Source organism: Nicotiana tomentosiformis, chromosome 1 (assembly GCF_000390325.3).
Source record: "Nicotiana tomentosiformis chromosome 1, ASM39032v3, whole genome shotgun sequence".
In the NCBI taxonomy this organism is placed as follows: domain Eukaryota; kingdom Viridiplantae; phylum Streptophyta; class Magnoliopsida; order Solanales; family Solanaceae; genus Nicotiana; species Nicotiana tomentosiformis.
The window spans coordinates 114606096-114625175 of NC_090812.1; the positions used below are offsets into that span (position 1 = coordinate 114606096).

Consider the following 19080-nt stretch of genomic DNA (forward strand, 5'->3'; position numbering starts at 1 on the left):
GTTTGAGAATTATAGAAAACGAGCCACGATGCGAACTTTTTGGGTTGAACAGTGCGCTAGGGAGTGAGAAAAAATTTTTAACGCTGAAATTACACTACCGCGCCGCACGGCATGCCGCCCCACGCGGCGCACTTGTGGCAATTTCTAGAACGTTTCGAAATTTCGTTTACAGGCACTTTTTGCACAGCCGTGCCGCGCCCCATGCGGCGCATCTGTACTAATTCTGGGTTTTTATAACCCGACCCCCATTTCATTTAACTAGTTTAGGGTTCGTTTTTCGGGTATTTTCTGGTGTCTTAGAAAGAGAGAAGAGCGATTCTAGAGAGAGGAAATGGGGGACTAAGGATTTCACTACTCTACCTTGAATCAAACCTTTAAATCGCATCAAAGGGTTGCTAGGGCTTCAAAGAGGTAAGAATTTCTTTTTTCCAATTCTTCAATTTCAAAATTTAACTAGAAATGGGTATTTAGTAATATAATTCTTGGATACGAGAGTAGTATTTATACATGCTTGTACCAATAAGGTTTGTGGGAAGATTGTTGAGTTCAAATGGGTAAGATTGGGTTGAAAATGGTAGAAATCTTCAAAGACTTTAATTGAAGATTTGAGGGTCGAGTTGATGTCGGAATTTGGTAAAATTCATGTGGTTGGACTCATGATTGGATGGGCGTTCATATTTTGTTACTTTTATCAGGTTCGAGACATGGGTCCCACTGTCAATTTTTAAAATGAATTTAGAATTTTAATCAGAAAAATTAGTAATTTCATATGGAATTAATTCCTACGATTTGTATTGAGTATATTGAATTGTTTGTGACTAGATTTGAAGCTTCCGGACACGAATTCGCGAGGCAAAGGTTTATTAAAATCTTGAAATTAGTTGCGAAGCAAGGTAAGTGTTGTGGTTAACCTTGACTTGAAGGAATAGAACTCTTAAATTATTTATTGAGTGAATTTTATGTGTAACGACGTATAGGTGAGGTGACGAGTGCCTATGCGTCGTCAAATTGATTATTTGTATATTTATTTGAAAATCATAAATTATTTCAAATTCATAAATTAATTATTATATTAATTATTTCTCTCATATTCCTTTCTCAATATTATGCCTTGAATCCATGTTATAATTGCTACATGCTTATTTGATTTGTGTGACTTAATTGCTACTTGACATTTAGCATACTAATTATTAAATTGCCTATTCCTCCTTAATTTCCATAATTAATTGCTACTTGTCATCACTTGTTTCCTAAATAAATCATAATTATTGTATGTTTGTTGTCTTATAATTTCATATTAATTGTTGCATTTATTGGAGTAATTTCTTTAATAAGAATTGGTAAATTATATTAATTGAAGAGCGGGTTGTACGTCGCAACAGAAATGAAAGTGAATATATTGGAGGAGCGGTTTGCACGCTGCAACAGGATTGATTGAAATTAATATATTGGAGGAGCGAGTTGCACGCCGCAGCAGAATTGATTGAAAAGATATATTGGAGATCGGGTTGCACGCTGCAACGAAATTAAATAAAAATAAATATATTGTAGGATCGGGTTGCACGCCGCAACGGAATTGAATATGAATATATTGTGGGATCGGGTTGCACGCCACAACTGAATTGATTGAAATAATAATTGATTATGACTGCCGAGATGGCTTCGATTGTTGATATGAGTTAACTGCTTTATTTTTGTTCTTGTCTTTTTATTATTATTATTATTATTATTATTATTATTATTATTATTATTATTATTATTATTATTATTATTATTATTATTGCATACAGGTTAATGTAAGTGACATGTCTGAGCCTCGTCACTACTTCGTCGAGGTTAGGCTCGGCACTTACTGAGTACATGGGGTTGGTTGTACTCATACTACACTCTGCACTTCTTGTGCAGATACCAGAGTTGGTCCTAGCGGCATACAGTAGACTTGCTCGAATTTAGCTTTTCGCAGGAGACTTGAGGTATAGCTGCATGTCGTTTGCAGTTCTGAAGTCCCCTTCAACTTATTCATAGCTTTGTATTTCTTTCAGACAGCTTCATTATTCAGACCTTTATTTGTATTATTCTAGTAGCTCGTGCACTTGTGACACCAGTTCTAGGATGGTATTTAGACATCGTTATTATTATGGATTATACATTTTATTTCAGATTTTAGTTCCGCATTTGTTTCTTTGTTATTAATTAAAATTGCTTAAAATGACTAATCTTATTCTAACGTTGGCTTGCCTAGCAAGTGAAATGTTATACGCCATCATGGTCCCGCAGGTGAGAATTTCGGGTCGTGACACAAAATACGTAGGGCCCCAAAATCTATAAATAATATTAAATTATGCATTATTGATAGAATTTTAAATCATTTGATAAAATAGTTATAGCTAAAGTTCTACACATCTTAAATTGTAGTTACTAGTTATCTTCTTACAATGTTAGTTTTAGAACAATTTTTCTTAATTTCTTGAGTGCCTTTGTAGACTTTTTCAAACTACTTTGATAAGTAACTATTAAAATTTATCCTTAATATTGAATGACTCTTGAAACATAGTAGTTACTATAGTATTATTTGTTTCAACTTATATTTATAATTAAAAGTGCTAAGAGGAACTATATAAGTAGAAGAATACTCTAATTGGTAAACTCAATCAGGTAAAAAGTCTTAACTCAATTATCGTTAACAATTTCTATATCAGTTGCCTCGGTTGAAATTTTTTTAAAAACCAAATTAATAAAGTTCAACATGATAACACGAGAGATTAAATAAATTGGTTAGACATTGGCAATAATTAAAACTAATTATAACTTCTTTAGATTTCGATAAATTATAAAAGTAAACAAATTAATTAAAAAAAATTTAAGACCTCACTTTTTATTTTCGCCTTAGGCCGCATATTATGTTGAGTTTCCCCTGTATCGCATAAGACACCATATGCGAGCATCAATTTTATCCACCCCGCTCCGATACGATGTGTGACATCCTCATCAATCACTCCATTTCTTTGTATAACTGACCTAAAATACTTGAAGCTTTCTCTTGGGGATGACTTGTGTATCAAGATTTACATCTGTGTTCGCTTACTGAATCACGTCATGCTCAACTTGAAACATGTAGACTCTAGGGTTTGTCTCCACACCACCAGCCTCTCGCTAACATTATCTCACGTATCGTCAATCAGAACTATGTCATATGTAAATAACATACATCATGGCACCTCCCTTTGAATGTGTCGCGTCAGTGCATTCATAGCCAAGGAAAATAAAAACGGACTAAGGGTTGATCCTCCAATTATATTGGGTTGTTGTTGCTTAATTAATAATGAACTCGAAAAGTTTTAGGTGACCAATAATAATCTTTTTTCAAAAGAAAATATTACTTTAGATTACTTCATTCACTCTTAGTGCTGAAGAAAATCTTTTCAGTGCCTCCTCTAGGCTTTGGACAACGTCATTCAAAGTTTTTGATTCGCACTGGTTAGGATAGAATCAGAGGTAGGTTTACTAATCTGAACCACTGTCTGTCTGAGGCAAGCCCAACAACCTATAGCCAATAGCATCAATTATAACACATAGCTATTCATAACTTCCAAAAGATCTTTGGGACTATCCCTTTTGAGCAAGAATTCGGAGCTAAATAACTTATAGCCAAATTCAGGGCAAGAATTCAAATATATGTGAAATTTGAGATTATCAAAGTACTCTTTGCCCAATAAGTGGCAGGACACTAATAATCCCGACTAACAGTTCACTGTCCTAATATGACATATTTTTATGTAAGAAGTTAGAATCAAAAACTACCAGGTACATCTGATCATGGACCATAAGAATCCTCGCTTGTTGCAGTGTACTAAGTACTTCCCAAGTGTATAGTTTCTATGTAGCCAGTCGAAAACTTCTGGATCAATTTAATTTGCTATGATTGTGCCTGTAACGTACCAAAGGCTAGCTTTATTGGTATTGTTGCTGTTCTATGTATTATATGCTCTGAAGATGGTCTTTATTTCTGCATGTATCTGTGCAGATATTGGCATATCTTCTTATGTCAGCATCCTCTTCTGCTGCGATGAGGGTAGACGACTGGATATCAAATTGGGGGAAAGATGAGTTCACGGAAATGGCAAGTGCATCGATCGCGCTGTCTTTCCTGGCGTTCGTTGCTTTTGCCTTCAGCTCTCTTATATCTGGTTATAGCCTCTGCAACCGTAGTTCCTCATGATCCTGAAATCAGTTACCACTATTTATTCATTGCGTAATTTTGAGAAATTGTGTAATTTCTGGTGGATCAGAAGATGTACAGAAGTAGTTAATAGATTTAGCAGCAGTACTATTGCAGAGATATAAAGTACCCAGATGTGGTTAGCGAAATGCATTGTTGAGTATATAAGAATAATAATGTCGAATATCCAAATTTTGTTGGATACAGTATATACTACATCTGGTCTGTATCATATCTCCAGAAGAAGGTTTATATAAGACTCGCAGCCTAATTAACCACAAGCCAACTTTATACTCAAATCTTTTATTTCTCGTTTTGCCATAGATTTTGGCTTATTTTTTCAAAAAAAAAAGTGAATATATTGTTTGTTTATGAAATATGATGTTGTCTTGGGCCAAAAAATTTCAAGTTTCCAAAACTAGTTTAGGGTAGTTTTTTGGTGAAATTTTTTTCTGCTCACAAAACTTCTAACTTTTCTTCGAATAAAATGCATGTCCAAACACAACTTCAACTTTCAAAAATTATTTTTCAATACAACTTCAAAAATTATTTTTTCAAGTTTCAATCAAATCTACGTGCAAATGCTAGCTTAGTATTTTACTCCAAAAATTTGCCAAGAAACAGAATCATGCTCCACAAATTGGTTTATAAAACCACGTAACCTAATTTGAAAAATCGGCCTAGAAACAGAAAGATATTTGTCCTTTCGTATCTTACACAAAGCTTTCTTGAGGTTTAGAACTATTAACACTTGTCTTATTCATAATTTCAAATTACTTTTCGGTAATAAGTATATGCAAGATGAACGACTAGCAAATTTTAATGAAAAATTTTGCATTAAAAAAATTTCTGTTATATTTTAAAGTCTAAAATTAAGCACTATTATAATTATGATGGATTAAGTATTCTTCTTCCAAAATTTCTTGTAAAAACAAATCACTAAAATATATGAATAATAAATTAAATACTGGGGAAATTTGTATCATCTGCAGCAGCAAAGATTTGTTATAAGAAAGGTAAATTGACGGAGATACAATAATTCGTTTCCCAGGACGATTAGAAACTATGGACCTAAATTTCGAAAGATGTTTGGAACTATGATTTGCAATTTGTACACCCTAACTTGTTTTGGAACTCCACTTCCAACTTTCCATTTCGGTAATAACAATTTTATATAGAAAGATTAAAACCAGACCAGTTAATTAGGATCATCCCGCTGTTTTCCTTCATCTAGAAAAGGAAATTGTTCAGTAACAAGAAAACTTCCTATTTCGTCAGGAGAAGTTTGTCTTGAGCTTTTCCTCTTGTCCTCCTAGCCTTCCTTTTTTTGAAAATTGATCCGAACAAGTCAACATCCTTCTCATAAGAAAGCTCTTGAAACACAGTTGTGCAGCAACCTGTGAGGTGTTAAGGATAACTTTAGCATTATCTTGTTCAACTACCATCTGGGGTTTCTCTTCTGATCCGAGGCTGAGGGATCCTGCTTTCGTGCCTCTCCAAAATTTGATCTGCATTTGATGGCATGATTCAAAAGTTAGAATATCCAAACCCAAGCATCCATTATATGATTTAGTATTCAGCAGAACGGCGGTAGAACAGTTACTTTGACCATCTGTGCCTTTAGATTTGTGTCTCAGATATTCTTGGAGAACAGGAAGAGAATCCTTAAAATGTAGATGACAAGTAATCTATTAGCAGTAACTAGGTGACTGACGTTCATGCATCCCCAATTCTTCTCTAAGAAATTAAAGTCGTTAACATAATTGAGACACCAGATGGCAAGAAAGTTTACCAGCCCAATTTAAAGAATGTTTAAGGGACACCGCTGGTGAGAGCTAATTCTCTATTCCAGACTACCACAAAGAAATCTTTGTTTTAACTTTTAAATAACATGACAGCACACAGTAACGACATGTACTCATCTTTCTCACACTTTTTAAGGAAATATGCAACCAGTCACAAGTGGCTCCTAATAGGAACTGTAACTGCACCTATTTGCCGTATAATTTCTGTTCAGAACTCGGCCTTCCTAGGAAAACTAGCACATATCATGTCGCAAACAAAAATGTCAAAATCAGATCACTAAGATAACAATCATTATGTGCACTCCCTTGTCCTTGCAAAGAGCCTTTCAATAAGCGAGGATACAAAAGGATTCATATAGCTAACTCCAACTAATACGGGATTGAGACATAGTTGATACGGAACAGTAAATAATACCACCAGGTTCCTGCTTGTATTTTATGGGTAATCTGGGAGAAAAACCAGCGATTCTTTGCAGGAAAACATGAGAGTGTACATAGATTAAAGCAAAGATGTATTTTCTCTTTTCGCTTTTTTGGTGCAGAAATCTTTATGTAATGAAGCTAGGGCACGTAAATCATGGCAAAAGTCTCCCTAATAGCATTTACAAGAGCTGATTATTAGACCTCCTTGACTGTGAAGCAATGGAGTTGAGTTTTTGCTTTTTGTAAAGCACACTCCATAGTGGTCAATTGATGCAGGTTGCAACAAGAACCTTATGAACTGATCAAAAAGGTGACCAGGACTGCCCGTAACATTTGACATGATCATAAGGTCGTGTTGACCTTCTGGACCGAAACCAATTTTCAATGCAGCATAATAATGAGAAATGAAGAGCTTGTCAATGAGACTCTTTAGTTAAAAGACAATGAAACTCACCCGCATGTTGAGCATTTCTTGTGATGCTTGCAGAATATGGATAAACAAACAGAGCATATGTAGCCCATGTCAATTGTGTTCTTGTGGCAAAAGCACCTACAAGTTAGTAGAAACTTCATCAGATGAGCAACAATAGTTAATTGAGTGTGAAAAGGGCGAAGAGTAATCCCAATACTACATTGGGGTATGAGGCTCAAGGAATTTGTGTCAAAATGGACTAGAAATTGGAGTACATATTTATTTGGTGTCAGACAGCAGGACTTCAGTTAATACTTGCAGTTGCTATTAGTAGGATAGGTCTCCTGAATTAAACATCCCTTTTCCTTTTTGTTGTAATAGGATTCCACCGGATTCTTTTTTATTCACTAACATAACTAACATGATTGAAAGAGAAACTGGTCACCACCATCTAAAGGGGCTTAGATAGAAAATTCTCATTCATCAGTTTCTCACTTCTAATTATTACCTATGTTGCGTGGACTCTTCAAAATCTCTGCCGCACCCGTGTCGACACGACATGAGTGTGGGTGTGGGATCCATACCGGATTTGGTCAACTTACCTTGGGTACTTTGACTACATCTATGATGGAGAAGTATAGATTGATTGGGTATTTGGTTTGATTTTTGTGTTTATATTGTATATATATAGTTATATAAAGTATGAGAATGCTTTGCTATTACGCAAGACATCTTATGAATAAAATATTAAATATTTTCAATTTTAGTTCAGTAACCTTAATCAATCGAAATTATACTTTATAACTAAGTTGCTCGGACTCGGGTGCGGGTGTCCGATACGGGTGCGGATCTAGAGGTCAGACCCTTCATGATCTAAATTTAAAGATTCAGGGGTACGGATCCAGGTACGGATACAGGTGCGGGGATTCGGCTGAAAATAATTCAATTATTTAAAAATAGAGTTATAAAAATAAGTCTAAATTATGAGACATTATGTGGAAAACTTACAAGGTATTGCGAGAAGGATTTTAGAAGGAGATAAAAGGAAAAGGACTGACATAGAAATTTATATATACAAGGTATTCCATTTTCTTCCATATCACCCTAGCTTTTGATTTGTTTTCAAAAATCATTGTATCTGTCCCAAATTTCTCCGTTGATTTTGGTCAAAGTACCCAAAATCGGTTGACCATATCCGACACGGATACCACACCCATACCCACACCCACGTCGTGTCGACACGGGTGCGGCACTGAAAGTGAAGAGTCCGAGCAACTTAGCTTTATAATATATATATATATATATATATATATATATATATATATATATATATATTGGCATTATCCCAACACACATATCTGCACTTAGATCCATACCCCCAAATCCTAAATTTTATGAGATGAAGAATCCGACCTCTAGATCCTCACCCGGATCGGATACCCGCACCCGAGCAACATAGGTTATTATTGTAAGTGTTTCTGGACCCTACTTTAAGTAAGGTTTACAAACCTTTCAAAAGAAAGAGGTATATGCTGTTTTGTGACACTCTCAATGTTATGCATTCAAGTTCTGGTTAAAACCTCAAAAGTTAAATTCTGATTTCCACTACTTAGCATATACTGGTTTAAATGTTTACTGATTCATGTTTCTTACTTTTCAGATGAGTAAGGTTCTATCAGACAGAAGCCAAAAGAAAAGCACACATGACAATTATAAATAATGTGTTAAAATGAAATCATCGGCCACTACAGGCAATGGCAAAGCTAAGCCGTATAAACGCAAAGCGTACGACCTACATATAGATTATCAACAGGTCATGCAAATTCATTGAGGGTCTACTTGCCAAACAGATTCAGCCCAGAATGGACAATGATAGGCAAAAACAAAGATAGTGCATCATAGTCTAAGTGTGTGCTTGCTTTGAACATCAGCTCATCATGAGAGAAATAATTTAACTAAAAGACATGCTGAAGCACTTACGATGCACGAAAGTCAACTCCCACAGGCCTGGGAAGTTGCAAAAAGGCACGAGAATGCAAATCAGTCGCAAACACCGTCTGCATTTTGAAAAGGCCCATTAATATTTTCAAATGAAAAATTAGAAAACATTTCCGAAGACAAGACAGTCTATAAATAAGACACATCAGATCAGAGCGAAATATGATGCCAACTTGAAGTATCATTTATTCAGGAAACCTATATCCAGCCTTTGGTGCAGTGAATTTAAAAAGATTTTTTTTGGGTAAGCAGTGAAATGAAAAGAATTTCTGGTGCAGAAACTGTACTCTAGTCATGAAAGTGGTTGTAGCAAATAGCAATGAACCATTGTATTTCATGCTAGGTGAACGAAATTTTGAACATAAGATTATACAACAATTACATCTTCATTCATGATTTTATCATCTCCTACGCACTTAAAAAGACATAGCATGAACATTTCACCTATGTTGCTCAGACTCGGGTGTGTGTAGCTGATACGGGTATCAATCTAGAGGACGGATTCTTCATCACAAAAATTTTAGATTCAGGGGTATGGATCCTAGTGCCGAATACGGGTGTTGGGATACGACCAATAAATGTATATTAGACATATATAAGTATATATTTTAATAAATTAAAGTTAATGAACTAGTACTAAAACTAATAAAATTTAATTCTTTGTTTTTATTTCTGGTCAGGAAAGGTAAAGATTTTATTAAAAAGTACCGAGAAGGTACATAAAACAGTACATCAGAATATAAGGAGAGAGCTTCCTTTTATAGACTGAAGGAGTGTAACATGTCTAACAGTGAGTCAATGTGAGTTACAATATTCTTCCTACTCCACAAGTAAAGGCATTTCAAGCACCTAGATTTTACAAGTGATATGCTTTCCTTCCCATTGTTAAAGCCTCTGTTATTCCTTCTAGCCAAACATTCCAACAATGCAAATGGGAATAGCTTCCAGTAATGTGTGCTGTCAGCACGAGAGATCTGTCCATACCAGCTACTTAAAGCAAGCTTAATGCATCCTATATCTGGCAAAGAATATTTCCTATATCTGTCTGGTAATTGAGCAATGAAGCAGTACGTGATTTACTGATTCACTAGCTCCTTCGAATATATAGCATCTGCTGCACAAACTGTTTCCCCTCTTCTGAAAATAATCGTGGGTTAGGCAGGTGTGATGACCCAAAATGTCATCTTTAAATTTAATAATTAATTATGTGTTCTAAGACCTCGAAAAGCACTATTTATCATTACTCGACTTGCATGTGCAGTCCGTAAAAAATTTCCGGAAAGTTTTTAGGTGAAAAATGAATTAAAATGTGAATTAGAGCTTTAAAACTCAACTAAGTTGACTTTGGTCAACATTTTGAGCAAACGGACTAGGATCAGTGTTTTGATAATTTTGGTAGGTCCGTATCGTGATTTGGGACTTAGGCGTATGCCCGGAATCAAATTCCGAGGTCCTTAGCGCGAGATATGGAGTTTTGATGAAAAATTAAAAGTTTAGGTTCAAATAGTGACCGGATGTCAAATTATGTGCAAACGACCCCGGAATAGAATTTTGAAAATTACAACAGCTCCGTATGGTGATTTTGGACTTAGGAGCGTGATCGGAATTTTATTTGGAAGTCCGTAGTAGAATTAGGCTCGAAATGCCGAAAGTTGAATTTTTGGGAAGTTTGACCGAGAGGTTGACTTTTTGATATCGGGGTCGAAATCCAATTCTGAAAATTTTCATAGCTCAGTTATGTCATTTATGACTTGTGTGCAAAATTTGAAGTCATTCCGAATTGATTTGATGTGTTTCGACACAAGATATAGAATTTGAAAGTTCAAAGTTCATTGATTTTGATTTGAGGTGTGATTCGTCGTTTTGATGTTGTCTGATGTAGTTTGAAGCCTCGACTAAGTTCGTATGGTATTTTGGGACATGTTGGAATAATTGGTTAAGGTCCCGAGGGTCTCGGGTGGATTTCGGAAGGTAAACGGAATGGATTTCGGACAAAGTGCTGGAAATTTCTGTTTGCTGAAATTTCTGTTGCAGAAATTCCGTGCGTGGAGCCAAGTTTAAAAGCTTATATCAAATGTGCAAAACATGAAAGTTGTATTCGTTGGATTATTGGTTCCAGAAAGTTAAACTATGCATTATTTGGACATTTGTACAGAAAGTTATGATGGATTGAATGAAGGCTGGTAGAGCAGTTTCGCCAGAAATTTCGCCAGAAATTCTGATGCATGCAGCCGACTTTGGGAGCCTATATCTCGCAATGCATAAGGAATCAGAATAATTGCAAAACATGAAAGTTGTAGTCGGTGGATTCTAGTTTCCAGAAAGGTAAACCATTTATCATTTGGACATTTGTACATAAAGTTATGATCAATTGAAGTAAGACTGGTAGAGCTGTTTCTGGTGGACTTTTAGTGACGAAAAATGGACTTTTAGTGACGGATCGGCAGAAACTTAAGGACCAAAAATGGTCATTTCATTCATTTCGTTTTGAATTTTTGGAGCACGGTTCTTGGACGATTTTTGGGCGATTTTCACGGGAAAACATTGGGGTAAGTGTTCCTTATCCTATATTGATTATATTTCATGATTCCATACTCATTTACATCATGAATCCGTGAATTTATGGAAGAAAAATCAAGATTTTTGCAAAATCTTCCAAAACCAAAAATTTAAGATTTGGAGGTCGAGTTGTTATCGGATTTTGGTAAAATTGGTATGGGTGGACTCGTAATTGAATGGGTTGTCGGATTTTATAAGTTTCGCCGGATTCCGAGATGTGGGCCCCACGGGCAAATTTTGAGCTAATTTCGAATTTTAATGAAAATGTAATATTTTCTTATGAAAGTGATTACTATAATTTTTGTTGACTGTATCGAATTAATTATGACTAGATACGAGTCGATCGGAGTCGGAAATTCGAGGAAAAAGCATAATACTTGGTTAAATTGGAGCAAGTCGAGGTAAGTGACTTGTCTAACCTTATGTGGGGAAATTTCCCCTAGGATTGGTATTGATGTGATTATTGAAATGTGTTGAAAGTCGTGTGCACGAGGTGACGAATGTGTACACGGGTTAAATTGCGAAAGATTATATTTTTAAATTGTATAGATCGTTGTTGCGCATTTATTAAATTATTTTATCTTGTTATATTCTTCATCATTGATGTGAGATATATATACTTCAAATTTGTTTGATCTTTTCTTACTAATTGTTTTACCTGTTTAATTGAAACTTGGTTTCTTTTATTCTGTGCATTATTTGAAGATTGATTTTCTTTAAATTAAATATTATTATTATGAAGTACTTGACATTTTTAAACTTGATATTGAAGCAACGTAGTAAAGATTTTGAAATATTATTTTCCTAAATTATTTACTCCTGAATATTTTTATACTCATTGTGAGGGAGCCATGAGCTCTTTATTGTGGAAGAATATTATTGATGAATTATTTTGGCATGAGCCGTGAGCTCTTTATTGTGGAAAACTATTATTGATGAATTATTTTGGCATGAGCCGTGAGCTCTTTATTGTGGAAAACTATTATTGATGATTTATTTTGGCATGAGCCGTGAGCTCTTTATTGTGGAAAAATATTGTTGTTGAATTATTTTGGCAAGTTAAATTATTTGAGCACTTGAGGTGCAAATTGTGATATATTATGATATTGATACGCATGCGGTGGTATAAGGTCTGGGTGTTGAAACGCATGCGGTGAGATAAGGGTGGCTTGATACGCGTGGCTAGTAGGGGAACTACTAGAAGTCATGCGGTGTGATAAGGGTGGCTAAAACGCGGGATGCTATTTCGGAAAAAATATTTTCTTTAAATAAATTGTGAAGGCTCCCGCGGTGATATAAGGAAATGAGATATTGTGAATTTATTTATGATTTGGGACTACGAGGCGGTACCTCGAGAGTGCCCTTGTTGATATTGATTTATGGCTGTAGTTGCCTTTGATTATTATTGTGATTTTCATAAAGTTGAAGGAAATTCTGTTTTGATTTCCACGAGATATTATTTGCAATTATTTGGTGTCATTAAATGTGACATACTATTTGATTCATTTTCAATGTCATTTTATTTTACTACATTGATAAACATTTTACCATGCCATTATTATATTCCAGTAGGGCCTCACCTGACCTTGTCACTACTCTACTGAGGTTAGGCTTGGCACTTACTGGGTACCGCTGTGGTGTACTCATACTACGCTTCTGTACATCTTTTTGTGCAGATCCAGGTACATTTTACCAGCCTAGACGTCATTGAGTTACCTGCGCACGGAGACTTCGAGGTATATCTGCCAGCGTCCGCAGACTCCGGAGTCCCCTTCTATCATTTTATGTTGCTTCCTTATATTTTATTTAGACCTTGACATATAGAGACATTGAGAATAAATTCTTAGAAGCTTGTGACTTATTTCTACCGGGTTTTGGGAGTTGAAATTGTTTGAATTGTAGTTTATTTATTTCAGATATTTATTATTATTCCGCATTGATAGGCTTACCTAGTCTTAGAGACTAGGTGCCATCACGACATCCTACGGAGGGAATTTGGGGTCGTGACAAGTTGGTATCAGAGCACTAGGTTCATAGGTGTCATATCGGGGGGGGGGGGGGGAAATGGTTTTCCAGATGGATCTACATGGCCAACATTCATTGGTTCCTCTTATATTCTTTAAGAAATTTTTGTAACGAGTCTTCACTGTGAATTTACCATCCTACTGATACTTCCACCATAGAGTGTCCTCTGACGGATCATTTAAGGAGACCAGTTCCAGCTTCTGGATTAATGCATTAGCAAGTTCAATTTCCCAATCGTATAGGTTCCTCCTCAAAAGTAAGTTCCATCCCCCATTGGCGTAGCAATCTGCCACAGTACAGTTCTTTTTGTGCTGATTGAATAAAGACCTGGGAATATCTCCATTAAAAGGGGTATCGTTTATCCATTTGTCTATCCACATCTTCACTTTCATGCCATTACCAACTTTTAATTTGACGCAGTCATAAAAGTCATCCCGAAGGCTTCTGGTATGTTTCCAGACACACTCCACCAGCACCTTTTACATTGTTAGTTCACCACTCCTCCTTTTTGCCATACTTAGCAGTTCTAACATTTTTCTGTAAGCCATTACTGCTGTCATTAAACCTCCAGTGCCATTTAAATAGCAAACTTCTGTTTCATAGCTTTAGGTTCTTGACTCCCAAGTCTCCAAATTTTCTATCAGTAATAGTTTCCCATTTCAACAAAGGGATTTTCTTTTATTCCTGATTTCCATCCCACAGAAAGATACTCCTCATTCTGTCTAATTGTTTCACCACACTTGTGGGCATGCGAAATAAGGACATAACATGAGTTGGGGTCCCATCAAGCTCGCTGTTAATTAAAGTTAACCTGCCACCAAAAGAAATATGCTGTTTCTTCCAAGGAGCAAGCTTCCATTCGCACTGCTCTATCACACCTTGCCAAACATTGGCATCTTTGAATCTAGCACCCAATGGCATACCAAGATAAATAGTAGGAAAGTTTTCAACTTTGCAACGTAAGATGGCTGCAAGTTTCAGAATGGCATGATCAGCATTAACAGAGAAAATGATGCTCTTTCCCCAGTTCACATGTAGTCCAGATATGGCCTCGAAGGCCAGGAGAATTGTCTTTAGGTACAGGAGTTGCCTTTCATCTGCCTTACATAGCAGCAACGTATCATCGGAATAGAGGATATGTGACACCTCCACTTTGCATCTATTTCTGTCTTCAATAATGAAACCTTCCATCCATTTCAGCTCTATGGCCTTTTTTAGAGCCCGTTTGGATGGGCTAATTTTAAGTGACTTTTAAGCATACGCTATAAGTTAGGAATTCTAGTTTTTGGCTTTTGGCTTGTTTTTGTCATTTTAGCTTAAAAACAAGTGCTTAAAAGCACCTTTTTTATTTTATCCAAACGCTAAAAAATGGCTTAAAAGCACTTAAAATAAGCCAATCCAAACGGGCTCTTAGAATTAAGCTTAATGCTTTCAAGGCAAGTATAAAAAGAAGTGGAGAAAGTGGATCACTTGCCTCAATCCTTTTTGTGTGGGGAAAAAACCTTCAGGTGCGCCATTGATAATGATAGATATTCTAACAGCGGTGATACAGAATCTAATCCAGTTTATCCATTTAGCTTCAAACCGCGGTAGAAAATCCCAGTTTACACTGTTGAAGGCTTTTCCCGTATACAGCTTGCAAATCACCCCTCTTCTTTTCTTTCTGATAATGGTCAATGCATTCACTTGCGACCAGCACTGCATCCACTATCTGCTTCCACTCGATGAAGGCATTTTCATTACCAATCACATTTTTTTCAATGACCAGCTTCATCCTTTCGGTGAGCACCTTTGAGACTTGTATATGCTGCCTAGAAGGCTCATAGGCCTGAAATCATTGATTTAACTAGCTCCCTTCTTCGGGTTAAATTTTAATTCTTCTTAAATACCTAGTAATATTTTATTCATAAGATATCTCGTGTAATTGCAAAGCATTCTCATACTTCATATAACTATATATATATATATATAAACATAAACCCAAAATCAAACCATATATATGACATAAACCCAAAATCAAACCAAATACCAATCAATATATACTTCTTGGTCATAGATGTAGTCGAAGAACCCAAGGTAAGTTGACCAAATACGGTGTGGATCCCATACCGGCACCCAAATCGTGTTGGATCTACACAGGTGCGGTAGGGATGTTGAAAGGTCCGAGCAACATACATTTCACTATAGAGCGCTATGAAAAAGTGATTGAACTGGTAGCGCATATGTTGCGCGGACTCTTCAAAACCCTTGCCGTACCCGAGTCGATATGACGCGGGTATGGGATCCGTACCGGATATGGTCAATCAATTTTGGGTACTTTAACCAAAAGTTACAAAGAAATTCGAGACAAGATTACATATTGATTTCTGAAATTAAAATAAAAGCTAGGATAAATTTGAAGCGGGTATGCCGCTGTTGGGGAAGACCTTGAATGGATCCTGCAGTTCTTGTTTCTTCTTTTTATCTTTTTTGAAGGAGAGAAGCAGAGAGCTTCAAAGAGGGACTTGGGGAAGACGAACATTTGACAACAGGAATTGGGGAAAGTGCAGGAGTAATAGAGTCCTTAAATGAGACTTTATATTGGAGTTTATCTGTTAAAAAATATTGTACCATTTGTTCTCCACTATAAGCAAATTAATGTAGTGAAAATTTGACATGTTTGCTAAATCTTCAAGAGCTCTATTTCTATAAGAATTAGATTTCCAATCTAAAACTTAAAAATCAATACTTAATTATATATGAAAGATAACTGTGCAGAAGTTATTTCTTATAGTATTGATAACTCTCATAATTTAGGCATATTTATATAACTCTACTTTTAGATATTTGAATTACCCGTAAACGTACATGGATCCGTACCCCCACATCTTGAAATTCAGATCATGAAGGATCCGACCTCTAGATCCGCACCCGTATTGGACACCCGCATCCGAGCAACTTAGGGTAGCGCAGATGAAGTTTGGAAAAGAGTTCCCTATACATGCCCCCCCCCCCAAAGTCATTGAACATTGGGATTTATTCAGTCATATCTTTTCAATGACATGATTATTAATCCCCACCACTTTGTTGGTCACTGTATATCCAACTACAACAGAGAAGACTACATATGAAAAGATAGAAAACAGATATGCAATGGAAAAAACTCTTGGCAGGTCTTTATAGCATAAGCTCCTTGGTAAAAGCATTACATATAATAAACAAATCAAATCAGTTCAACATGCTTCCAAATCAGATCGGATTCATGCTTAAAGGAAGCCACTGGAGAGTTAAACTGGATAAGCTATAGATAACTGAGTCTTAACAAATTCAACAACACTTACCGAGAGATATTGAAACAGTCCATCTGATACTTGGGGTTTCAAATATACACCACCAGTGATGTAAGAGGCCTGTCCACAGATATGCACCACTACATCAGTGAGCCAAAAAGGAACCAATACTGGGAAAGAATAGATTTAGGACCAAAAGTTGCAGGTAGAGAAATGATACCTGCTGAAGAAAAGCAGAATGCTGGGATCCTATTACACACGAATCAATCGGTACCTGCAATAAAATGCATTTCTTAGAGTAGAACCACAATATAACAATCTGAGTCCCATTCCCTAGTTTATAGAGATTACCTTTATGAAGATAGTGTTGTTATTTTCGAATTAATCTAGAAGGAAATGAAACGGCTACAATATTGAAGAAAAGAATTACTAAACCTCTACATACCATTGAACGTTGAGCTGAGAAAATTGCATTCATGACTGCAACATATCTGCCCAAAAAAAAAAAGTTTCAGCGGAGAACCTAATGATGAAAAGATTGTAGGCTGCTCAGATCAAACATACTGTCCGGGCCCATCTGGCGATCCATGCAGACACAATATCTGCCATCATTTCAAGCACAATCTTTTAGCAACTTTGATATCCAACATAACAGAAAAGGAATTAAATTTTGAAGCACAATACAAGAAAAGACGCGTATTTTCCCAACAATAACCTTACTTCTAAAAGACACTAAAAGGTTAAATTAAACTAGTAGTACAGGCAGTATCAATTTTGTAGCAATATCTGGTAAAATTACGTAAATAAAATTGCCCATGAAATGGGACAGAGGAAAAGGCAATTAATATATATGTTGCTTAGACTCTCCGAAAATGTCGCAGGGTGCGTGTCAGATTCTCCAAAAGCAATGTAGTTTTGGAGAATCCGACACGGGTGCGGCAATATTTTGGAGAGTCCACGCAACATAACTATAGGAATAGTAAAATCTACAAGTGGAAATGGACAACAAAATCCACAGAATACTAGTAGAAATTTTCATATCAAATTCTACCAATTTAAATACCCAAGAACCCATTTCAGTTTCTTCTGAATTGAGGAACTTACCCGAGGCTGTGGATGAAGAGGCCCTGTACGAAATACCCGTTGAATATCTAACCATTCACACAGGTTAAGAGAAGCACACTTCCTCTAAACAAACATGAATTCACAGCTATGCACCATAAAAGATAAAAAAACACTAAACTTGCAATTCAATGAGGATAAAAAAAGCCAAACCAACATGAAGTGATTGAGGATACAGCAAAGAGCCATGGAAAGGGAACCAGAAAGAAGTGAAAATCCAACTCCATCAACAGAGTCTTCTTGACTCAAGGATTCATCTTTATCCACAAACTCCTCTAGTTTCTCCAACAAGCATTCAGCCCTTTGCATTGAACTAGACGAATCAAACACATAGTCACATGAATGGTAACCAGTTGCAATCACAACCACTTGGTTCATCTGATTCAGCAGAAGTATTGAATTTAAGAAAGCAAGAACCTGCATTTTTTCCCAAAAATTCCAGCATCAAACTTCAATGAATAGAAACTACAAGGACTATTTATTTATTTTTTTAAAAACATATTTTTGGGTTTTGAGGGGTTTACATGAGATAGGAATTTAGAGAATGTGAAGGCAGTATTCTTCATGGAGCTCCAAAAGTACGGATTAGTATCGATCAGAACCATCAATAGGCTTACATCATCTGAAATTATTCAAAAAGAAGATTGATTTAAGACAATTAATTTATGTGTAGTTTTCTTTTAGTTAATTAGCATAATATTGTATTGCATAACTTCAGCTACAGAGAGAGGGAGGGAGAGACCTGTGTAAAGCTTTGATGAAACCGGAGTCATGGCCGGCGGCGGAACTTACTGGAATACTGAAAATGGGAAACAGAGGAAATGCCTGAGTGCGGGTTCGGGGTAGAGAAATTGTGACCTCCAGTGGAACCTTTGCTGCAACGTACTGTCGGATTTTACCTTTTAGCCCTGCCGTTGTAAAATAAGTGAAAACACAGAGAAAGAGCAGGAGAGAGAGAGAGAGAGATATTTGGGGAGAGGAGTAATTTAGTACCGTTCGAGTTTTACCTGGTCAGTAAGTAGTTGGAGCCGAAGGTACTGCATCACGAGGACAGTTTGGCCGAGTGGTCTAAGGCGCCAGATTTAGGCTCTGCTCCGAAAGGGAGTGGTTTCAAATCCCACATCTATCAGTATGAAATATTAAATGAAGTATCTAAATTTACCATAACACCGGGGGGGCGGGGGGAAATTTATTTTTTGTTGAAGTATCAAAATGTAAAAGTGAACGGAGTATTGTACGTTCTACTTT

The 19080-nt window shown here is 36.2% G+C and overlaps 1 protein-coding gene across 1 annotated transcript; it reads right to left on the reverse strand.

Annotated features, from left to right (window-relative positions):
• Nucleotides 1–5273: 5273 nt before the first annotated feature.
• On the reverse strand, nucleotides 5274–18822 carry LOC104117023 (general transcription and DNA repair factor IIH subunit TFB4). The gene is made up of 11 exons (XM_018777858.3): nucleotides 18575–18822; nucleotides 18357–18454; nucleotides 18009–18249; nucleotides 17815–17861; nucleotides 17275–17312; nucleotides 17156–17201; nucleotides 16931–16984; nucleotides 16762–16830; nucleotides 8840–8916; nucleotides 6902–6997; nucleotides 5274–5727 (listed from the first exon to the last, which is right to left on the reverse strand). Exons 1-11 carry the CDS (start codon nucleotides 18603–18605, stop codon nucleotides 5658–5660), a joined length of 867 nt encoding a protein of 288 aa, XP_018633374.1. The 5' UTR covers nucleotides 18606–18822; the 3' UTR covers nucleotides 5274–5657.
• Between the last annotated feature and the right edge of the window lie 258 nt (nucleotides 18823–19080).

What these genes read in the sequence shown, in the direction of transcription:
- LOC104117023 (XM_018777858.3), bottom strand. Translation starts at nt 18,605, where the DNA reads ATGACTCCGGTTTCATCAAAGCTTTACACAG. An exon ending in TTCATCAAAGCTTTACACAG is followed by an intron (nt 18,455 to 18,574) that starts GTCTCTCCCTCC and finishes GAATAATTTCAG; the next exon opens with ATGATGTAAGCCTATTGATG. An exon ending in TCTCTAAATTCCTATCTCAT is followed by an intron (nt 18,250 to 18,356) that starts GTAAACCCCTCA and finishes GAAAAAATGCAG; the next exon opens with GTTCTTGCTTTCTTAAATTC.